At 39.7% G+C, this 25,449-nt stretch overlaps 1 protein-coding gene across 2 annotated transcripts in view; it reads right to left on the minus strand.

Moving 5' to 3' along the window:
• ASPH (aspartate beta-hydroxylase) overlaps nucleotides 1-25,449 on the minus strand; it is a 207,742-nt gene that overhangs the window by 61,775 nt on the left and 120,518 nt on the right. For both annotated transcript variants that reach the window (XM_082859064.1, XM_082859063.1), the window contains one exon: nucleotides 5,067-5,152. In XM_082859064.1, coding sequence (XP_082715190.1) covers nucleotides 5,067-5,152 — 86 coding nt within the window. The remainder of the gene's footprint in view (nucleotides 1-5,066; nucleotides 5,153-25,449) is intronic.

Here is a 25,449-nt window from a genome sequence, read left to right on the forward strand (position 1 = left end):
GTAAGTCTCTCATCTGATGGACAGGTTAATGCAAAGAGAACGAGGACGTGAAGGCTGAGATAAATCAAGTCAGGAACGTATTCTCTAAGTTATATTTGTTGTCAGAAATCGTTGTATCGCTATTTAAAATATGCTGTGTCTCTCACGATATTAACCTTTTTAAAGGCTTTATTTTTTGAGCGCAGTTTTAGGTTTGCAGCAAAATTGAGAGTAAAGTATAGAGATTACTCACATACCTCCTACCCCTACACGTGCACGGCCTCCCCCCATAATCAACATCGCTCAGCACAGTGGTACGTTTGTTACGATTGATGAACCTACAATGACACACTGAAATCACCCGAAGCCCCTAGTTTACGTTAGGGTTCACGCTTGGTGTTGTACATTCTGTGGGTTTGGACAAATGTATAATGACACGTATCCACTGTCTCCATAGTTTTGCATTTTCCAGAAAGTCATATAGTTGGAATCATACAGTATGTAGCCTATTCAGATTGGCTTCTTTCACTTAGTAATATGAAGATAAGCTTCCTCCCTATCTTTTCATGGCTTGAGAAATCATTTCTGTTCGGTGCTGAATCAGATTTCATTGTCTAGATGTACCCCGGTTTATCCATCCATTCATTACTGAAGGACATCTTGGTTGCTTTCAGGTTTTGGCAATTAGGAAAGCTGCTATGAACATCCGTGTGCAGGTTTTTGTGAGAACCTAAGTTTTCAACTCCTTTGGATAAATACCAAGGATCAAGATTTCTAGACTGTATGCTACGAGCATGCTTAGTTTTGTAAGAAACCCACCAAACTGTCTTCCGAAGCGGCTGTACTACTGTGCCTCCCACCAGCATTTGGTGGTGTCAGTGTTCCAGATTTTGGGCTTTCTAATAGGTGTGTGGTGATATCCATTTTGTTTTAAATTGCATTTCATAACATAGGAGGTGGAGCATCTTTTCATATGCTTATCTGCCACCTGAATATCTTCCTGGGTGAGTTGTCTTTTAAGGTCTTTGGCCCATTTTTAAATTGGGTTGTTTTTCTTATCATTGAATTTTATGAGTTTTTTGTATATTTTGGATAACAGTTTCTAAAACCACCATTTTATTTCTTCCATGAGTGATTGTAAGGGATGAAGAATTCAAGTTAAATATCCTTCTCCGTGTGACTTTCTTCTAACTAACCTGTATGAGTTTCCTGAGGCTGCTGTAACAAATGACCACGAACTCTGTGGCTTAAGAGAACAGAAATTCATTCGCTCATGGTTCCGGAGAGCAGGAGTCCAAAATCAGTTTCACTGGGGCTGAAATCGAGATGTGGGCAGGGCCGTTCTTTCTCCAGAGGCTCTAGGGGAGAATTTGCGACAGCATTTCCTGACATCACCCCGATCTCCACTTTGTCTTCACGTTGCCTTCTCCTGTTTCGTCTGTATCAGATTTCCCTCTGCCTCTCTCTTATATGGAAACATGTGATTGAATTTTGGGCCCAACTGGATAACCCAGGATAATCCCCCATCTCAAGACCCTTAACTTAATCATATCTGCAAAGACCCTTTCTCCAAACACGGTAACATGTACAGGTTCCAGGGATTAGGACACAGAATATCTTTGGAGGGATTATTTTTCGCCTATCACATGATTTATACAACTTAAATCGCAAATATTGAGGCTATTTTTGTGAAAATCATGCTAAATGCACCATTTCCAGATTTAAACCATAGGATTAACAATATTCATAACAACTCTGCGAAAGTATTTTTTCCAGCTTAACACTCCCTTAGTTGGCCATCAAGGTTATAAAAATGATGGAATACATTGCCTCTGTCCTAGGCACCCTTTGGATCCCTTAACACACATGCTCTATGCTTTTCCTAAGGGACCATCAGCCCTGCCCTCACCTCAGCTGTCTGGCAAAGTTAATGTGTTTGCTTTTAGTCTGAAAAAACTTTCCCTTCCCCAGGTTCTTGCTGGAGAATATAGCTCCAGATACTATTACACAATTCTTCTTAAAACACTCAACCCAGGATAGAGTGCTCAGAAGAACTGCCTGAAAATCATCTGTTCTTCAACACAGCTTACATTTTATCCTACGACCAAGACAGTTCACTGGAGAGACATGTACTTGCCTCACCCCCCACCACCCCCGGCCCCTGTTCTGGCATGAGGTCAGCGGGTGTGCTGAAGGACATTAAGACACACCCCATGGAGGTCACGTCGAACCCGCGGGCGAGACATTAGGGAGGAGACTGTGCCATCCATCACTAGGCCCTTTATGAAGATCTATGGCATAAGGTTCCTCTCTGGACTTGGTGCAGAACAGCTATTCTGAGGACTACTATCCGTCTGACAGTGTGATCTACACACCTTCCTTGCTCTGCCCGCAGTTTACTTCTTTCCCAGCCCCGTTTAAAGCCTGTGGTGTGAACTTTCGTGTGTCGCACTTACTCTGACTTTATAAAGTTTTCCCTTCTTTCTCTCTTTTTCTCCACTTATAATACAATAATAAAAACTAATTCCAACAAATGAACAAATATTTCAGTGTATCATTTCAAATCCTTCTTCTGGGGCATAAGGAGGAGTTTTAAGCAATAAGTATTATTTTAAAAAATTGATGATTGGGCTTCCCTGGTGGCATAGTGGTAGCGAGTCCGTCTGCTGATGCAGGGGACACGGGTTCGTGCCCCGGTCTGGGAAGATCTCACATGCCGCGGAGCGGCTGGGCCCGTGAGCCATGGCCTCTGGGCCTGCGCGTCCGGAGCCTGTGCTCCGCAACGGGAGAGGCCCACGTATCGCAAAAAATAAAAATAAAAAAAAATTGATGATTAAAATACGATCCATGCATTTTTGCAGGAAAACTAAAGTGACCTCGTACTTTCATGTCACATAGTTTCTGAAACATGGGTGTGGCCTGAGACCAGGCCTCCTCTGACCATTGCTGCCTTATGGCCGTAGCAATCCCAGTATAGTCGGCTGCATTATTTGAAACTACCAGCTATAAAAACAACCCTAAAAAATTTAATTACGCTGATGACTCAGTCAATAACATGGCTCCCTGCTGTTTCAGAAGCAAGAATTGCCTCTGTGGGCCCCTCTTCCTCCTTTATCTACCCTGTTATAGATCCACGGTGCTCCTTGAAGGAAGCAGCAAAATTTCTCCAGATAAGCGAGAACTGGAGAACACCCCATGGATTGTTCCAGCATTTTTATGCTTCACTGACTTATCTGCCCCTTGATAACTGAGCCCTTCTCTACTCTTCATTATAATTACATACAAATCCTTCTCTAAAGCTGTTCGTTTGTTCTTTATCCCTAAAGTCACCTGTGAAATAGGCATCCATTTTCATCAAGGGCATGTAGCATAGAGAAAGTGGAGAATGCCAAACAAGGTGATAGAAAAAGAAGATTCCTGCTTCGTTTCTATTAAGAAATGCAAATTTTCATCAAATAGTAGTGGCTGCATTTTATAAAGTCAAACAAGACAGACACAGAAATCATTCGATGTTAATTTAGTGAACAGACTTCGCTGCAATATTCTTTGGAGTTACTACCTTTCTATCAGCTGCTGACCAGGGTGAGCCAGGCTTTGGTTTGGGAACCATGCCTAATGCTAGTTACAGACGTCGCCATGCTTGTTGGGACTTTTCCAGTAAATATGGGGGGAAGCACATTCTCGTCCCACCTCAGTGCCTAACTCGGGTGTTTTTATTGTTGTCGCTTACCTATGACAGTCCCCTTATTCCTTTTTTTTTTTTTCAGCTAATGTCTACTGATTAAAAGCCACATTACAGGAAAACTAATGAGTATTAGTTTAAAATGCAAGTATAAATTCAAGTACAGAGTAGAGAAAGAAATTTTCATGAGAAACAACTACAGGCAGACCTCAGAGATCTTGCAAGTTTCGGTCCAGACCCACGATAAAGCGAATACCACAGTAGAGTGAGTCACGTGAATGTTCTGGTTTTCAGTGCATATAAAAGTTATGTTTACGTTATATTGTAGTCTATTAAGTGTGCAATAGCGTTATGTTTAGAAAACCAATGCACATACCTTATTGAAAAATACTTTATTGCTAAAAAATGCTAATCATCATCTGAGCCTTCAGCGAGTCCTAATCTTTTTGCCGGTGGGGGGCTTGAAATTATTTCGAGAATTACCAAAATGTGACAGGGAGACCCGAAGCGCGCAAATGCTGTTGGAAAAATGGCACCGGTAGACTTGCTTGATACAGGGCTGCCACAAACCCTCCATTTGTAAAGACCGCAATATCCGTGAAGCACGATAAAGTGAAGCACAATAAAATGCGGTGTGCCTGTAGATGATTCAGCGAAGGTGTCATTAGATACGTTATAATAAATATTTGGCCCAATCATTACATGAGTATGATGGAGTTAAGAGAACAGATAACTTCAATCTAGGGTTAACTGACTTTCCAAAAACTGTAATATCCAGAAACACACGCAAATAATATTTCAAATTAACTGATGACAAGGCAAAACTTCAGTCACCCTGGAAACTGGAGGTGCGTGAGGTTAACCCCAAGTGAGAAGAATCTTAAATCTAACATCATTTCACCTTAACAGTAACTATCCTAAGAGCATTGGACTAACCTATGTTTTCTTTTTGCATCGCGTTGCTTTAAAATGAAAACCCCTACTTGTATGGTACTTGACAGTACTGATGCTTCTTTTTTAATCTCTTATCTCATTGGAAAAGACCAAGTAGGAAGTAGGAAGAGCACGTATGAGTCTCATTTTTTAAAATAAGGAAATGGAGGCTCAGAATGACTAAGTGAGCTGCCCAAAGCCACCAAAGTAGACAGTGATGGGAGGGGCTGACACCCAAGTCGGCTGGCCTGACGGTAAAGTTCTATTTCTATGTGGCCATTACAGCTGCCGTTTTTTTCTTTTCATTTGATTCACTTCACATGGAATGCTGACGTGCCTGGGGGAAAATCCACTCTATTCAAAGGTTGTTTCTCTTACAGTTTTTTTTTAAAAACAAATCAAGAGTAATGGCTGAGTTTATTTAACAAAGAAACCATCGCATGTTCCTGCGAAAAGCAAAACAACCACCTACCCGTTTACGGAGTTTCTCTGCAGCATCGAGTTCAGCTTTAATAGTCTTATCAAATTTATTTAATAGTTTAGGCTTCTTTTTCTTCACTGAAAGAGAAAAAGAGGTTTTAAATTTTTATTTTATGTTTTTGTCTAGAAATAGTTCTTGAGAAGAGTGACTTACGAAAGTAGTAAGAAACCTAGCATTGGTCCTGAGCCTGTAACTGGAGAACCAAGCACAGTCCTGGCTCAGCTCCCCACACGGCTCTCCCAACCCCCAGGATGACCCAGTCCGTAACTGCCAAACCACAGGGAGACGGTCAGGGCCCTTTTTCTCAGATGCTCGAAGCTGTTCTTGGGAGACTGGGTGCATTCTGGTATCCCGAAACTCTCAGGATAGTGACCTAATTTCTGGAATGAAAATGGTAGGTATGATTTCTAAACTCTTAGGATCAGCTCCTTGGCTAAGCCCAAAAGGCTGCTTACAACTGTCTCTGAACACACCCACGGTGTTTCCCGATCAGATAAAAGTAGGAAATTACTCTCAAGGGAGCAGGATTTCTTAGTCTAGGACTCAAGGCCCTTCCATTGCATCCTGGGCCTAAATTCCAGCACATTCCGTACATTAGCCAGACGGGGCCACCCCTCCTCCCCAAATAAGCTTCCTGCCATTTCTGAGGCTGCTTTCTCCAAGTAAAATGGCTTATTCCTTGTCAGCTGGAAATACGCCCCTCCTTCAACAACCAGCTGAAAACCACACCCACTCCACACATCACTCACAGAAGTGCTCTGTTTTCTCTCTCTATCACACGACTGAAATCCTCAGCACCATGTATACGACTTTTTTTTTTTCCTGTGGTTCTTCCCCCTAATATATGGGACTTTTATGTACTTATCCTGGTCCCTTTTCAAACCGTAAGTCCCTGCAGAGTGGCACCATGTCTTTGACGCAACCTGAATTTCCTCCTGCTGACTCAGCCTGAAGTCATGACCAGCAGGGGAGGGTTGGGGCCTTCGGGGTGGACCCAGAGCAGATAATCCTGTCTCCGGGCTCAGAGCATGACCAGGTGTGACCCTGAAGGGTAAGCCGGATGTTCCAGGTAGAGAGAAATGAGAACAGTCAGAGGAGAATTTCCTTCATGCTCTGACATTAAACCAACACATTCAGTTCCTTGTGCTCTGTCCCCAGGTGCAGGAGGAGGGGTTCTCCCTCCTAAGGTCACTCCCTACCCTGCCCCACAGGCCCGCACTCTGCTGCCTCCGTAGGCCTCCTCACTCTGGCTTTCCTCTGAGCCCCTGTCCACGTTTCACAGCGCTGAAGCCTCCACCATCCTAAAGCCAGCAAACCAACCAACCAGGACGAACCTCAGCCTCCCCACCCCCACTCGCCATCCTCTCCCCCCTCCCCTCCCTCGTGGCTCCCTTCCCACCCACAGTGCTTTGTCCTCACCCACCACGGAGGCAAAAGGGAGTTGTCCACAAGGAAGGAGCCTCAGTGGTTAAGAGTCAGATGGTAGGGGCCTGAGTCCCAGCTCTGTCCTGTCCCAGATCTGTGACCTAAGTCAAGCTGGTGGTAGACTTTTCCGACTCTCACTTCCCTAATCTATAACATGGGGTAGCGTTCTTGAGAATTAAATAATATTGCATGTGGGCAACTAGCACAGTGATCAACATACAGTAAGTGCTCTGTATCCGAGAGCTAATAATGCGTATGGCCATCTCTGCAAGTCCCCCTGTTCCTTTTTCTCCCATCCAACCTGGCCCCCCTGCAGCACCGGACACGGCGGACTCCTCCCTCCTTCCTGAAAGGGTCCCTCGCCTTGACTTCTGTGTTGCCCGCTCTCCTGGTTTTCCTCCTGTCCCCCCAGCATGCTGTGCTCATCAGGGTCAGTCTTCAGCCTCTAAAGGGCTTCCACGGTTTAATTTCCAAACTGAGCTCCATGTTAACTAGTACTTTTCTCCTGAAATACAAAAATCATAAATCCAAGTGCCTACACAGAGGCTTCAAGCTCAGATCCAAAGTGAAAATCGCTACTGCTCACAAATCTGTTCTGTCTCGGATTTGCCCTATTTCAGAGGATAGCGCTGTATTCATCTGTTTCCAAATAACAAACCTGGTCAGTCTGTGACCAGAATAAAGAAGAAGGAACATGAGGAATTATCCGAAGACTGAAAGTAATCGCTACTATTTTTTTTAGCACTCACTGTGTGCCGGTCTCCAGGCCATATCTCCTTTTATTCTCTCAACCTCTTGGACATGGGGAACTTAACTTCACAGATGTGGCCACTGAGGTTTCAAAGGGGTCAGTCCCTTGACACCTACCCTATGGCTGTTAGCATGGCTGATGCCATCTTGGGCCTGACAGTTCCTCCTGTCCTTCCGTTGACACTACCCAGGACTGTACTGTGCAGTGAATCACTTCTCTGTTGTCAGGGGCTTTAGAGTTAAGAGATATTGTTTCATCATCATTAGGACCAGGTGGCCTCTATGCTCTGTTAGTCTCCGAACAATGATGAAGACCTTTGCTGGCGTATTCCGGGCGCCCACAAGACTAGTTACCCACTCATAAATCTTGACTTAGGAATACACGCCGTATTTCCAAGCACCCCATAACCCAGGTTAACTATCAAATTGTCCCAGTGGCCATAGCCTCTGCGAATGCTTCCAGATCATTTTCTGCCCAGTCCCACCCTGTGAGTAAGTTACCCTGTAATAAGTTGATCCACTGATTACACGGGGCTTCCTGCCTCGTTGTTCGGTCTCAAGATGCCTTCTCAGTTCAGTGGGCACTTTTTGTTCCGTCCGTCCTCCGACACCTCCCCTCTCCCATCTACATTTCCCACCTGAATGGTTTCCAAAAACAGGGAAGTTTCCTAAGTATCTTAGTCTCCTGCCTCTCCCCACAGGGGAGGTGGTGTGACTTATCTGATCACTGAGTTAGGGGGAAGCAACAAGCTTGTGTAGCTCAGTCCCACCCCTTCCCTTCCCCCAGGACGTGTACCACTCATGCGCTGAGCGGATGCCACATCCTGCAGGGAGGGGTCCCCACCCACATGGCGGAACTAGGGCTGCTCTCCACAGCCTGGAGTGGGCGGGTATGTCCAATTCTCGGGTTCAAGATTATGAAACCTATTATTCCTGCTCATTTAAGTCCCATTCTTCAATTTGACTTTTATCAGTAATAAAGCTGACACTCTGATCACTTTTTTCATTTCATTCCTTGTATATACTATAGTTTCAATGTTTATGGGAGTAGAGTTGATTTACAATGTTGTGTTAGTTTCAGGTGTAGAGCAAACTGAATTGGTGATACATATATCCATTCTTTTTTTAGATTCTTTTCCCACATAGGCCATTACAGAGTATTGAGTAGAGTTCCCTGTGCCAAACAGTAGGTTCTTATTAGATATCTAGTTTATATATAGCAGTGTGTATGTGTCAATCCCAATCTCCCAATTTATCCCTTCACCCCTTCCCCCCGGTAACCATAAGTTTGTTTTCTACATCTGTGACTCTACTTCTGTTTTGTAAATAAGTTCATTTGTACCCTATTTTTAGATTCCACATATAAGTGACACCATAGGATATTTGTCTTTCTGTGTCTGACTTGCTTCACTCAGTAAGACAATCTCTAGTTCCATCCATTTGCTGCAAATGGAATTATTTTGTTCTTTTTTATGGCTGAGTAATATTCCATCGTATATACCTCCTAGGCATATACCTGGAGAAAATCATAATTTGAAAAGATACATGCACCCCAATGTTCATTGCAGCACTATTTACAACAGCCAGGACATGAAAGCAACCTAAATGTCCATTGACAGAGGAATGATAAAGAAGATGTGGTACATACATCATTCCTTATAAATTTTTAAAAATTGGTATTTTCTTTCATTTATTCCACCTTTCTCTTCTCCTCCCCGCAAGCCCCAAGGGCCCCTATTGTTGAAAAATATGTCTAAAGCAGAGACTGAAAAAATAGTGACTAGTGGGCACATTCGACAGCATGCCATGACATGTTAGCTTACGTGCTGAGGACATGGGAAATGAATCGACATTTGTTTGAGATGCGGATTTATAAATGGTGGAAGTTAGTGTCGTGTCACCCAGCACTGACTTATGTCTCCCAATTGCTCACTTTGGTTTTGCAGAAGTGTCTGTCAGCAGGACGACAGCAGGACCAGGAAAGCCTGGCGAGCACCTGAGCAGAGGGTTACTGCTGGCATCAGGACTTTTCCCAAGCGCATCTCCCATGTTTCACTGTCAAAGTTAACATGAGGTTTATTTACAGGGGGGAAAAAAGAAGCTATTGGCAGCTTAGGACATCCAAAATGCATAGTTAACGTTAAAATATGTTTGTTAAATAGCCATACTGTACTCAGTGTCAACGTATTTCAGTATCATCACGAAAAATAGAATATTAAAAATCTTGAAGCACTCATTACCAAGAGAAATTACTTTGTCCCATAAAATTTCTTTTCACAAACCTTCCTATTTAATAGCTGTTAATATTGCTCCTCTCTTTGAAATTCAAGTTTATTCCTGTCATGACTGTTTTTATTTTTAAGTGTATAAAAAGCCTAAGGCAATTTTTCCAACTGTAAAAAAACACAGATCTGTTCCTTCTTGTTCTGGGGAAACATGTGGTCTTATTGCAGAACCAGGAGTGGCTTCTCAGAGCAAACTCTCTCAGGCTCTTTGGGCCTTAGTTTCTTCTTCTACAAATGGTTCTCTTAAGGCCTCTGAACAAATCCTGCACTTTTAATTTTCAGTTGATTTAAATCATGTTAATAATCCTTCAAAGTAGACCTAGGAGTATCGCCATGGGTGGTTAATTTTGTTGAATTTGGATTTTTAAAAGTGGTTTAGGAAACAGATGTTTATGTTTTATAAAACTTTGAACTTTTCTTTTTGGTCACTGCCATTACAAGTATTTTGTCCTTTTCCAAAACCACAAAGAAAGAAAAAAAAGTGACCCGTTGCATTTCAAATCCTGACTTCGCTTGCCGTGGTTGAAACATTAAGAGCAAATGAAATGGAAAAGAAGGGAAATAAAAGAATAATTAAAGGCATGAAAAAAGACTAAAAATACACATGTAGATTATATAAAAATTAAATGTTGACTCCCTTTGCTCTCCACTTGGTCAACGGAAGAAGATGTTTTCATACTATGGTACATGAGGAGAAGCTGACCACCAATGAAAACAGACACAGGATCTTTGCATCTCTCTATGTCCCTGACACGCTCTGATGATAAGTGACGCAAGGTGCAAGGTCTGCCATAAGGTAGACAGAAAAGCAACTTTCCAGACCTGTCTCCCTGCTTCCAGTCTGTTCTCTCTCTACATTGTCCTCAGGATCTTCCTGAAACACAATCTGTCCACGTTACCCCATCGCCATGGATCCCCAAGCACATAAAATAAACACTAAACTCCTCTGCATGCCGTCCCAGTAATCCTGCTCTTGGCTCTCTGCCCAAGAGAAATGATGACACATGTCCACACAGTGACTCATATGCACGCATTCACTGAAGCACTGTAACAGCCACAGGTAGACAAAACCCAAACGTCCATCACCTGGTGGATGGACAGACAGTTTATGGCAGAGCCGTACAACGCAATGCTACTCAGCCATGATAAGAATACGTGCAACGATGTGGATCCCTCCCAAGTGCATCACGTTAGGTGGAAGAGGCCAAGTTCATAAAGCTACTAACTGGATGATTCCCTTCACACAGCATTTTAGAAAAGGATAAACTGTTGGGAAAGAAAACAGATTAGTGGTTTCAGAGGCTGGAGGTGGGAAAAGGGGTTGACTCCCAAGGGCATGAGAGAATTTTGAGATACCAAGTTCTAGATTTTAATTGTGGTGGAGAAATTGTAACTAGATGTCAACGCATATGTCAAAACTACACAGCACAAAAGGTGGATTTTACCATATGTAAATTACACCTCAATACCTGACTTGACAAGAAAGTTATAAGGAAGAGACAAGTCACATGATTCTCAATGAAGACTCTCGGGAATTCCCTGGAGGTCCAGTGGTTAGGACTCCGAGCTCTCACTGCAGAGGGCCAGGTCTCGATCCCTGGTTGGGGAACTAAGATCCCACAAGCCGAGCAGCGTGGCCAAAAAAACAAACAACAAAAAATAAAATCAATGAAGACTCTTATGATAGGTATATCAGTAAGAGAAGCATTTGGGCATAAAAACATCGTTCTTTCAAAAATAAAATTAAATCTGATTTTGAGCTCTCCGCCGCCAACCATAAACCTATCAGGAGGTAATTTGAACTTACTCAAATTCAACTATGCTTAAGAAGCTCCTCCCTGCAAATATAAGAAAAAAGGAAGAAAAATTCTCTCCTTATTTAATATCCCAGCTACCTTTTCTGCTCCTGTCTCTTTCTTATCATTCATTCCACCCTCCAAGCACCCTACTTTTAATTTTTATTTTTTTAAAAAAATTTGACTACTCTTGAAGTATAGGAAACCATTGCTGCTCTTCTGTGTGTGACTCTAAGCAGTGGAGGGGGCCCCAGGCTTTGGACTGAGACCCACATTTTTCACTGGTTCATTCATTCATTCAATTCAACTACTTGCTAAAAAGCCACCATGTTTCAAGGATTGTGCTAAGTGCTGGGGATTCAACAGAACATTCCTCAAGGAGGCTATAGTCTTACTGGGGAGAAAGCTGTAAATGGATAATGAATGCTTAGAGGAATGAGGGTAATTATAAGGGCGGACCAGGAGTGGTGCTAATCTTTTTGGGAAGGGGGAGGGAAGCTTTCTGGGGAAATCGAGGACCTAAGTATAGACCCAGATAGAAGTAGCATTCCCAGCAGAGGAAAGAGTATTTATTTTGTAAATCAATCCCAAGTTTGGGACATTGTATTTTTCACCATTAATTATTTTTCTTTATTTTTCTAAAAATCTCCTCCTGCTTGGATACAATGGTTTGGTGCAATATATATGTTCTTATTATGGGAATCCGGGCTTTCCAGAATTTTGGAAAGCTCACAGTGGTGGAGGTATTGCTCAGGGACCCCGGCCACTGACTTGCTTTCTCCCCACATATGGGTACGTGGCCTTAGTGACACTGAACCTGCTTTAAGAGCCAGAAGAGGCCTGAAATGCACGTTCAGGGAGTTTTAGTTTTGTAGAGAGAGGATGTACACCCCAACTGTAAGAGGTGGCACAGCAAGAATGGGGCTTTTGAAAACATGCAAGACAAAGAGTGGACAGCTGTAGCCCCGCACCCCAGCCAGAGGCGGGATTCAAGATTCCCACGCTGAGGGCCAAACCAGCCGCTCTGCCCGGGGCTGCCATCTGCTTTTGATACAACACTGTAAGCTGATTAAGGACCTTAAATTAACTTTACTGGGAGGGAGAGAGAAAATGAGAACTTCTCCCACCAACTCAAAACCTATCTGAAACGTTGTATTTAGTCAAGAAAAATACAGACATCTTGAAGTAAGCCTTTCACAGTTGTTTCCTGGAAGCAGCTTTACTGCCTTTGACAAACTGTCTCCTAGCCACTCTATCTTCACCTCCTGTTACTTACCTGCAAAGCAGTTACATTTCCTTTACACAGACTCTCAAATTTCGCATGAACTTGTGACACTTCCGTGACTTTTCTCATGCTGTTTTTTTTTTGGTGGTGGTTGGGTGTGGGAGCTTGGAAAATCCTTCCCTCTATTTCTACCAAAGAATACTCTCTTTCAACCTTCAAGACCTAGTTTAAATGCTATTTCCTCTAGCAAGTCATCTAAAGACATCCTCGTGAAAAAACAACAACAACAAAACTTTCTCCTCTGTGCTCATACAACACTTTGTTTCTAGAAATAGCAAAGTTTCAGGCTGTGTTTAAGTTGGCCATGTGGTTATATATGATGTACACTCTCTTCCCCACGCCACCCCCCATACTGCTGGATTGTTACTTTTTGTGAGGAAAGAACTGTGTCTTCCTCGTAATTTATTTCCAGCACAGCACATGGTCTGTGCCATGAAAAGTCTTCAATAAATGTTTCTGAATGTACATAAATACATGCAAGCACGAATGAATCAGAATATTCCATGAAATCTTGCCATGTGCTACAACATGGATGGACCTAGAGGGTGTTATGCTAAGTGAAATAAGTCAGACACAGAAGGGCAAATACTGTGTGATTTCACTTATATGTGGAATCTGAAAAACAAAACAAACGAACAAACAAAATAAGACAGAAACAGACTCACAGATAAAGAGAACAAACTGGTGGTCGCCAGAGAGGAGGGAGTTAGGGGGTGGCTGAAAAAAGGGAAGAGGATTAAGAGGACAAACTTCCATCTATAAAATAAATAAGTAACAGGGATGGAATGTCACATAGGGAATATAGTCAATAATATTGCAACAACTTTGTATGGTGACAGATGGTAACTGAACTTATTGTGGTGATCATTTCATAATGTATAAAAAATATCAAATCACTATGTTGTACACCTGAAAGTAATATGTTGATTATAACTCAATTAAAAAAAAAAGATATTCCAGAAGGGGATATCCATGTCAATTTGTAACTTAGGTGTATCAGTTATTTAAAAAACAATCGGAAAATTGTAAACATCCAAGATAGAGAATGAATTGAGAATGAGAATAGCGTGCTTTATAAAGAAGGTCTAGTCCAAAAAGTGTCAACAGACAACAAAAGAGGGGAGGGAGGAGGAAGGTAAGAGAAAGATACAAGGTAAGTGTGAGACAATCCCCACTAAAGATTTTATAGAGAACACCGATATTTCTTATTCCATTCTAGTTTTTCCATATATTTAGAATTTAGAACACAGTGGCAGAATATTAGACACAACTAACCAGTAAGTTCTTGGACTGCAAAGTTCAGCTGATTTTAGTAGAACATAAAAACTACACTAAGCAGCTTGCTTTTTATGTTCTGAGTCTTGCTTAGTGCCTTGTCAAATTATTTGCTGATAATAATAGTTGACATTCATTGATCACTTACCCTGCTAGACATGTGCAACTCACCCAGGCTGCACAAATTGTCAACAGTAGGAGCCAAGACTGGAGCTGGGGGTTGTCTTGACTCCAGTGTCTATGCTTTTGACAACATTTTGTTGTATACCCGGCATCTGGCCCAGAGTTCAGACACCAGGGTGTTCCTGCATGTTTGGAGAGTGATGACAGAGTGGAATTAAGTATCAGTATAAGTATTATGTTGTGTAAGGAAGTAGCTGAACTTTGTACTACTTGTCTCAGAGGATAAAGGCAGTTAAATAATCACAGTGATTTCCCTTCATTCTGTGTCTCAAAGACCCAGCATGTACACATTACACAGAGACACCTGGCTTAGCAGGAAGGTCACAGGGTATGGAGTCTGGAGGCCAGGGTGTGAGCCTCACTTCTGCCTTTCTTAGGTGACTTGCTTAGTCTCACTTCCATGAAACAGGAATAACGTCTGACCCCTACCTACCAACCATAAAGGAACATAAACATAAAATATCATATAAATATTAATCATGACTTCCGTCTATAATACCTTATTTTCATTTCCTTTAAAATTCTGCTCTTTAATTAAATGGGAGATATGTATGACCTACCTTATTAGTAAACGTTTGAGGAACTAATTTTTTTAAGATACCAGATTTGCTCTACGGTTAAACATTTCTCTGGCAGAGATTTTGGACAACTAATAACTTTGCCAAAGCATTCCTACAACCCGTTTGTATTTCCTGGGTCAACAAAGGACTAAGGAGCTATGGGGCCCCACTGTACTCCCTTTGCTCCCTAAACCCTACTGTGTTTTCAAGCAGGACCACATAAAACATGAAGGGTTGCTTTTTGTTATAGGTATCCAAAGGTGGAATTGGATAAAAAATAATCTAAAGAGCAAAATGATTTAAGGGAAGGAAGAGTAAGACCAAAATAAGTCATTGAAGAAAAATGTGCTCTATATTTGAGATACAGCCTGAAGCTTTGAAATAATCATGTAATGCTAATTTCAATATTATTCATGTTAAATAGCAGTTAAACCACGACAGACCCCACTACATATTTTAGTCTTCCTATGTTACAATTGGAAGTTAATTTTGCTTTTCTTTTTCTTTTTTTTTTTTTTTTTTCTTTCTTAGCGGTACGCGGGCCTTTCACTGTTGTGGCCTCTCCCGTTGCGGAGCACAGGCTCCGGACGCGCACGCTCAGCGGCCATGGCTCACGGGCCCAGCCGCTCCGCGGCATATGGGATCTTCCCGGACCGGGGCACGAACCCGTGTCCCCTGCATCGGCAGGCGGACTCGCAACCACTGCGCCACCAGGGAAGCCCTTGCTTTTCTTTTTAAAATCAGTGATAGATTTCAGTGGAAGAAAAAAAACCTCCATGCTAAATTTGTCTGGCAGTGAGGAAATCTATAAATTAAGGCAAATAACAAAAAAGAAGGAAACAACAGAGTGAAATATTCAAGACTTCAAGAATCCAGTACTAGGGTTTTTGATGAAATTCCTCCTGCTGGGTACAGGGAAAGCAAGCCCAGATCTACCAATGCTCCTCCAAGGCACAGGCAGGGATGTTGGTGGGAGCTCTCAGTTCTTTTCTCTTTCATTTACAAGTGGGAATTGTGCAAGGTATTCTATTGCTGTGCTTCACACGAGGGTCTGAAATAAATCTGCTTTCATATCGATAGTGGGTCATGTTATTGGCTGTTGGGAAACCCAATCGGCAGACAGCCACAGAAGTGCTTCTGGCGGGAGTCTTTGTTATCACTGTGAAAAAGGAAAATTAATGTGTTTGATCCAAAAAGAGCCCCTTCTGAGCCCACTTCCTCTAATGTGATATATCCACCTTGCAGGTATATAGTAGGGGGAGAAGAGGTAAATCTTGACAACTCAGGGGAGACTGTCTTACTTGCCAGCCTTTACTGATGACTGGAGGGAAGAAGAAAGGCTGACCCTTCCTTTCCTCCTCCAGCTAAGGAGTAACGGACTTTTGTTCTCCTGAGTCAAATATCAAGTACATGCCAGCAGGAGCTCAATATTCAAAGCTTAAACCACACAGTTAACATAAATGTTTTTCTGCTGAGAGACACAAACTAATACAACACAGTAAACATTATATAAAGGGCAATTGTTTTCCTCTGCCCCCTCTGTTGAAATAATGTGGGATTCAGCTGGGAGCAGTCAATGGATCCAGCAAGTATTCTGGTTTATTAAATGTAGTCTGCTGTCTCCCCATAGGGTTATTTTAATAAATAATACATCACTCCCCTTCTAAAGTAATAATCCTTTAACAGATGTGACCCCATATGTTAAGTTAGAAATTTCAGAGATGCTAAGTGATGTGTTTTCTATACATAACAGAAACCCCTTCAGTGCCAAGGCAGTCCACAGGCTTACCAATAGCTAATTCAGACATTAAGAATTTTATCTCCATGTTCACTGTTCCATGAGAGAATAGCCACCTTCCCCAAATTTTATTTTAGACACAATTCTAACAGTCTTGATCTTCTGGTTCTAGAGGCTAGCACCTTTACCTTATTATAAGTATATCAGAAAGAAGTGAAGGTTGCTTGAATAAGATATACACTCAGTAGCAGGATGTAAAAGCCAACAGACTGAAGTAAGAAAGACATCAGAAATGAACCCAGCTCAAATAGCATTCCAATATGGGTCAAATTGTGTACAGGTAAACAGTGCTAACGTATTTCAACAGCCCCAAAAGGTATCTCTGCACAATAACTGATGTTCATTAAAATGGGCATGACAGTCTCTAATCACCAAAGAAAGTTAAACTGTGTGCGGCATACAATTTAAAAAGGCAGAGGGGCATAAAAAGTATTTTAGAAAAGGAGCTACCAACTTTTGTTAATTTTGTTTAAGTGGTGCTTAAGGGTCTTTAAAGTCATGTTTAAATATCTGTTTCCGTGAAATATTGATTTCCCAGTAATGTCAAATAACACAATAATTCTCAAGCCTGTCCGCACATCTGTATCACTAGGGGAACCTGAAACAACACAGACAATCCCAAGCGCCATCAGATAAGAATCATGAAGGGGGTGGGTTAGGGTTAGGGTTAGGGTTAGGGTTAGGGTTAGGGTTAGGAAGCAACAAGACACTCTACTAAAAAAAAGTAAGTATAGGTAACTCTGCTCTGCAACATCTCAGATATATCTGAAGATTAATATATGTTACATACATGGATAATGTAGGTATTTGTAAGCTTAAGTTTCTAACACTACCTTGATTTTTACTTGATTGTTCAGATGTCAACAAGGATGTATACATTTGATTAGTGTTTGTCAGCATTGATATTGGTTTTGATGATTACATCTTTTAAGACAGAAATTACATCTGGCTCACATTCTTTTAGACAACATCAAAGATTTCGCCAAACCCAAGTGGATATCTTTCAATACAATTTGATCATTGCAATGACAGACATCCCAAGAGTGCCTCTGGAGTTTCTCCCTGTGTGACAGAAGTGAAAACCTGATATTACAGAATGTATTAATTTGGATTTGTAGGAGTACGGTAGACATGATAAGATGACCACAAACTTTCAACAAGCAACCCAACTGTAAAGATCTGGATCTCTGGAGAATGAGAGATAGTTGTGTTTACTCTGGCAATAGCAGGATGATAAAATGACAAATGATTTCTGATATTTTAACAAGTAGAAAATACATGTTTAAATGGCCAGGTTTTAATTACAGACAAATGTGAATATGGATCAATAACAGAGACATAAACCTATAATTCAACATATTGAAAAATAAAGTCGTTGCCTTTCTGAAATATATGTAGTGGAAATAACACAAAGAAAGAGATGTTATTTTCAAATACTAAGGTTGAGAGCATACTTTCGAAACAAAATCAAATTTCTAAATACTTCCATATCATACATGAAACAATGGCCTGCAAGGCACTTACATCAGATAATGAAGGGCAGTGATCCCTGAGAGACAGAGATCAAATTTTTCAAAACCAGTGATAAAAAGAGAACTCCAAATGTAGACAGAATAGACATGTTACATACAGGGGAACAAAAATATGAATAACAGATTTCTTAACAGAAAAAAATGAAAGGGAGAAGAAGAGTGAAGCAATATTTTTAAAGTATGGACAGAAAAAAAAGTCAACTGAGAATTCTATACCCACCAAAAATGTCTCTCAAAACAAAAATATACAAAAGCTGAAGGAATTCATCACCAACTGGCTTGCACTGCAAGATATGTTAAATGACATCCTTCAGGCAGAAGGAAAATAAAAATAGCGGGGAATACGGATCTACACACACACAAATGAAAGGACTGGAACTGGTAACTGCATGGGTTAACATAGTTTTCTTCCTTATTATTTAAGTCTTTAAAAGATAATTATTTTAAATAAAATAATTGTTTAAACAAAAACAATAACCATGTTGTGTAAGCTTTAGAGAATATGTAAAATTAAAACGTCTGACAACGATAGCACAAATTCTAAGGGGAGAAGAAAGCAGTTTTTTTGCAAGTCATTTAAGCTTTTTTTAAATTAATACTAGACGCTTTCCAGAGTAACACAAAGTTAAACAAAAAGCATAGTTTCTATGATATTAAGAGCTTTTTTTAAAAAGATCACCTTGACCACTTAGTTTTTTTTCACAGGTCAGAATATTGTGAGTGAAGAAAAATATAAACACTAAACAGGCAAATTTCAAACCCCATATGTGAAAGCTGGTTTTTAAATAATGAGAAAATGTTGGCGTTGCACATCTACAGTCTGTTGAAATGATGTTTGGTGAACAAGTCCGTGGGAGGTACTCATGGAGATTAAACAAGGACTCTTGGTCTACAAAACTTCCTCTTTAGCCTCTCTAGGGAAAATTCTTTGGACGTTCAGAGATGCTCCACAATTTTTGTGAATTCTTTCCTCTCTATCCTGTGCTAAGTCAACAGGAGAAGAGCTTTGCTCTGAGAGAGAGGCAGGGCCCACTGGCTAAGAACGTAGACTTAGCATAGCAGCCCATTTCCTCACTTCACGTTCTGTCGTTACTCTCTGAGCCTCCCCTTCCTTGAGAAGGAAGTATATTATCATAAGGTTCTATATAGTGTATGTGAAGTAGTATAATATTACTTGAAGGTAGACTGTAATGAGTTAAGGATGTATTCCATAAACTCTAAAACGATCACTAAAGTAACAAAACAAAGAGTTATAGTTAATAACTCACAAAGGAGACAAAATGGAATCATAAAAATTATTCTATTACTCCAGAAGAAGAGAGACAAAGGAAAAAAAAAGGAACAACGAAGAGATGTGACAAAGGTCATTTCATAAGGATAAAGGAGTCAATTCATTAGGAGAACATAATAATCTAGATGTTTATGCATCTAGTAACTGAGCTTCCAAATGCATGAATCAAAAACTGACAGAGCTATAAAGAGAACAGAAAAATCTACAAATCCATCAGAGATTTTGATATTGCTCACTCAACAACTGATTAAAAAAGGAGAGAGAATATCAGCAAGGATAAAGAAGATGTGAATCAAAGTATAAACTAAGTTGACCTAACTGATATTTCTAGAACACTTTCCCCAACGACAGCAAAATACACATCTTTACTAGGGCACACAGAATATTTTCCAAGCTTCCAACTTAAAAAACTAAAAAAAGAAGAAGAGCAAATTAAACCTAAAGCAGTAGAAGAAAGGAAACAATAAAGGTCAGAGAAAATATCAATAGCTTAGAAAGCAAAAAAATAATAAAATCAATAATATTAAAGCTGACTTTGAGAGGAGATAAATAAACTGACAAAACTCCAGCCAGACAGATCAGGAAAAAGAGAGAGAAGACATAAATAACCAATATCAGGAATAAGTCAGGTGATGCCACTACAGATCCTACAATTATTAAAAGGATAATGAGAAAAAAAAAAGGACAATAAGAGAATATTATGAACAATATTATGTGTCAATGAATTCAACAAATTAGATGAAATAGACACAAGTCTTGAAAGACACAAACTACTAAAGGTTACTCAAGAAGAAATAAATAACTTGAATATCCTACATCAATTAAAGAAATTGGATTTGTAATTAAAAACTTTAGCACAAAGAAAACTCTAGGCCCACTCATTTCATGGGTGAATTCCACCAAACATTTGAAGAAGAAATAATACATAATACATTAATTCTCAGAGAAGAGGGATTGCTACCCAACTCATTCTATAAAATCAGCATTACTATGAAACCAAAACCAGGCAAAGACATTACATGAGATGAAAACTACAAACTGATTTTCTTCATGAACACAGACGTAAAAAATTCCAAACATAGTTTTAGCAAAGTAAATCCAACAATATATACAAAGGACAATGCATCATGAGATTTATCTCAGGAATGTACACAGTCGGTTTAATATTTGAAAATCAATCCATGTAATTTATAATATTAATACAATAAAAATGAAGAACCATATGATCATATTATTAGGCACAGAAACAGTCTTCGACTGAGTCTAAAACCCAGTAATGTAGAAATAGAAGGAAACTTTCTCAATCTTATAAAGAGCATCTATGAAAAATTTACAGCTGACATCATACTTAATGGTGAAAGGCTGATTTTTTTCCCCCAAAGATCAGGAACAAGACAAAGATCTCTACTCTCATAAGTTCTGTTTGAAATTCTACCAGAGGTTCTAGCCACTGAATCAGGCAAGGAAAAGAGAGAAAAAGCATCCTGATTGAAAACAAAGAAGTAAAACTGTCCTTATTTAGAGGTACTTAAATATCTTTGTACAACATCTGATAGAACCTGAAGAAAACTAATGGAATATGTAAGTCAGTTTAGGAAGGCATCAGGATAGGAGATCAGTATAGAAAAATCAATTTGCTTCCTACATACCAGTAAAAAACAAGAAGAAACTGAAATTATAAACTAATACCACTTACATTTGCATCCAAAAATATAATATACTTAGGACTAAATCTGACAAAAGATGTGAAAGATCTGTACATGAAAAACTATAAAACAACGCTGAGAGAAATTTTAAAAGCCCTTAAATAGTGAGACACACCAAATTCAGAGACCAGAAGCCTCAACATGGTAAACACATCAGTTCACCACAAGTAAAGATACAGATTTTATACAATCTCAGTCAAAACCTCAGCACGTTTTTTATTTGGTAGAAATTAACAAACTAATTCTAAAATTCATATGGAAATACAAATAATCTCTACTATAACCAAAACAACTGAAAAAGAAGTATCAAATTCTATGATTTCAAGATTTCCTATAAAACGAGATGAATCAAGACAATGTGGTATTGATATATAGAGAGATAAATAGATCAATGGGACTGAATAGAGTTCAGAAATAGAGCCATATGTATAAGAACATTTTCAATGGAGGTGCAAAGGCAATTCAGTGGGAAAGGAATAATCTTTGCAGCAAATTCTCATGGAATATTTGAATCTGAAAATCTGCTCTGACCTATATTTCTCCACTGAATTTATTTGGTTATTTATTTGGTTATTATGGATTCTTTTTTTTTCCAAAACTTTTTATTCAAGTAGAGTTGATTTACAATGTTTTATTAGTTTCAGGTGTACTGCAAAGTGACTCATATATATATATCCATATATATATGTTCTTTTTTTTTAACATCTTTATTGGAGTATAATTGCTTTACAATGGTGTCTTAGTTTCTGCTTTACAACAAAGTGAATCAGCTATACATATACATATATCCCCATATCTCCTACCTCTTGCGTCTCCCTCCCACCCTTGCTATCTCACCCCTGTAAGTGGTCACAAAGCACCGAGCTGATCTCCCTGTGCTATGCAGCTGCTTCCCACTAGCTATCTATTTTACATTAGGTATGTAAATCATTTGGTAACAATATTCTATTGTATGTATGTGTCACATCTTCTTTATCCATTCATCTGTCGATGGACACTTAGGTTGCTTCCATGTCCTGGCTATTGTAAATAGAGCTGCAATAAACATCGTGGTACATGACTCATTTTGAATTATGGTTTTCTCAGGGTATATGCCCAGTAGTGGCATTGCTGGGTCGTATGATAGTTCTATTTTTAGTTTTTTAAGGAACCTCCATACTGTTCTCAAGAGCGGCTGTATCAATTTACATTCCCACCAACAGTGCAAGAGGGTTCCCTTTTCTCCACACCCTCTCCAGCATTTATTGTTTGATTTTTTCATGATGGCCATTCTGACTGGTGTAAGGTGATACCTCATTGTAGTTTTCATTTGCATTTCTCTAATGATTAGTGATGTTGAGCATCCTTTCATGTATTTGTTGGCAATCTGTATATCTTCTTTGGAGAAATGTCTATTTAGGTCTTCTGCCCATTTTTGGATTGGGTTGTTTGTTTTTCTGATATTGAGCTGCATGAGCTGCTTGTAAATTTTGGTGATTAATCCTTTCTCAGTTGTTTCATTTGCAAATATTTTCTCCCATTCTGAGGGTTGGCTTTTCATCTTGTTTATGGTTTCCTTTGCTGTGCAAAAGCTTATAAGTTTCATTAGGTCCCACTTGTTTATTTTTGTTTTTATTTCCATTTCTCTAGGAGGTGGGTCACAAAGGATCTTGCTGTGATGTATGTCATAGACTGTTCTGCCCATATTTTCCTCTGAGGGTTTTATAGTGTCTGGCCTTACATTTAGGTCTTTAATCCATTTTGAGTTTATTTTTGTGTATGGTGTTAAGGTATTCTTTTACATGTAGCTGTCCAGTTTTCCCAGCACCACTTATTGAAGAGGATATCTTTTCTCCATTGTCTATTCTTGTCTCCTTTACCAATGATAAGGTGACCATATGTGCATGGGTTTATCTCTGGGCTTTCTATCCTGTTTCATTGATCTATATTTCTGTTTTTGTGCCAGTACCAAACTGTCTTGATTACTGTAGCTTTGTAGTATAGTCTGAAGTCTGGGAGCCTGATTCCTCCAGCTCCGTTTTTCTTTCTCAAGATTGCTTTGCCTATTCAGGGTCTTTTCTGTTTCCATACAAATTGTGAAATTTTTCGTTCTAGTTCTGTGAAAAATGCCATTGGTAGCTTGATAAGGATTGCATTGAATCTGTAGATTGGTTACTTGGTTATTTAGTAGTGTATTGGTTATTTAGTAGTGTATTGTTTAGCCTCCATGTGTTTGTATTTTTCACGGATTTTTTCCTGTAATTGATATCTAGTCTCATAGCGCTGTGTTTGGAAAAGATACTTGATACAATTTCAATTTTCTTAAATTTACCAAGGCTTGATTTGTGACCCAAGATATGATCTATCCTGGTAATGTTCCATGAGCACTTGAAAAGATAGTCTATTCTGTTGTTTTTGGATGTAATGTCCTATAAATATCAATTAAATCCATCTTGTTGAATGTGTCATTTTAAGCTTGTGTTTCCTTATTTATTTTCATTTTGGATGATCTGTCCATTGGTGAAAGTGGGGTGTTACAGTCCCATACTATTATTGTGATATTGTCGATTTCCCCTTTTATGGCTGTTAGCATTTGCCTTATGTATTGAGGTGGTCCTATGTTGGGTGCATAAATATTTAAAACCGTTATATCTTCTTCTTGGATTGATCTCTTGATCATTATGTAGAGTCCTTCTTTGTCTCTTGTAATAGTCTTTATTTTAAAGTCGATTTTGTCTGATATGAGAAATGCTACTCCAGCTTTCTTTTGATTTCCATTTGCACGGAATATCTTTTTCCATCCCCTCACTTTCAGTTTGGATGTGTCCCTAGGTCTGAAGTGGGTCTCCTGTAGACAGCATATATATTGGTCTTGTTTTTGTATCCAGTCAGCCAGTCTACGTCTTTGGGTTGGAGCATTTAATCCATTTACATTTAAGGTAATTATCGATATGTATGTTCCTATTACCTTTTTAATTGTTTTGGGTTTGTTATTGTAGGTCGTTTCCTTCTCTTGTGTTTCCTGCCTAGAGAAGTTCCTTTAGCATTTGTCGTAAAGCTGTTTTGCTGGTGCTGAACTCTCTTAGCTTTTGCTTGTCTGTAAAGGTTTTAATTTCTCCATCAAATCTGAATGAGATCCTTGCTGGGTAGAGTAATCTTGGTTGTAGGTTTTTCCCTTTCATCACTTTAAATATGTCCTGCCAGTCCCTTCTGGCTTGCAGAGTTTTTGCTGAAAGATCAGCTGTTAACCTTATGCGGATTCCCTTGTATGTTTTTTGTTGTTTTTCCCTTGTTGCTTTTAATATTGTTTCTTTGTATTTAATTTTTGGTAGCTTGATTAATATGTGTCTTGGTGTGTTTCTCCTTGGATTTATCCTGTATGGGACTCTCTATGCTTCCTGGACTTGATTGACTATTTCCTTTCCCATATTAGGGAAGTTTTCAACTATAATCTCTTCAAGTATTTTCTCAGTCCTTTCTTTTTTGCTTCTTCTTCTGGGACCCCTATAATTCGAATGTTGGTACGTTTAATGTTGTCCCAGAGGTCTTTGAGACTATCCTCAGTTCTTTTCATTCTTTTTTCTTTATTCTGCTCTGCAGTAGTTATTTCCACTATTTTATCTTCCAGGTCACTTATCCGTTCTTCTGCCTCAGTTATTCTGCTATTGATTCCTTCTAGAGAATTTTTAATTTCATTTATTGTGTTGTTCATCATTGTTTGTTTGGTCTTTAGTTCTTCTAAGTCCTTGTTAAACATTTCTTGTATTTTCTCCATTCTATTTCCAAGATTTTGGATCAACTTTACTATCATTATTCTGAATTCTTTTTCAGATAGACTGCCTATTTCCTCTTCACTTGTTTGGTCTGGTAGGTTTTTAATTTGCTCCTTCATCTGCTGTGTATTTCTCTATCTTCTCATTTTGCTTAACTTACTGCATTTGGGGTCTCCTTTTCTCACGCTGCAGGTTCATAGTTCCCGTTGTTTTTGGTGTCTGCCCCCAGTGGGTAAGGTTGGTTCGGGGGTTGGTAGGCTTCCTGGTGGAGGGGACTGGTGCCTGTGTTCTAGTGGATAAGGCTGGATTTTGTGTTTCTGGTGGGTAGAACTGCATCCAATGGTGTGTTTTGGGGTGTCCGTGACCTTATTATGATTTTAGGCAGCATCTCTGCTAATGGGTGAGGTTGTGTTCCTCTCTTGCTAGTTGTTTGGCATGGGGTGTCCAGCACTGTAGCTTGCTGGTCGTTGAGTGGAGCTGGGTCTTAATGTTGATATAGAGATCTCTGGGACAGCTTTCACCATTTGATAGTACCTGGAGCCGGGAGGTCTCTGGTGGACCAATGTCCTGAACTGGGTTCTCCCACCTCAGAGGCACAGGCCTGACACTCAGTCAGAGCACCAAACCCCCGTCAGTCACACAGCTCAGAAGAAAAGGGAGAAAAAAAGAAAAAAAAAATTATTAAAAAATAAAGAATTAAAAAAATATTAAAAATAAAAATATTAAAAAGTAATTA

The sequence above is a fragment of the Leucopleurus acutus genome (genome assembly GCF_964270905.1).
Source record: "Leucopleurus acutus genome assembly, chromosome: 17".
Lineage (NCBI taxonomy): Eukaryota > Metazoa > Chordata > Mammalia > Artiodactyla > Delphinidae > Leucopleurus > Leucopleurus acutus.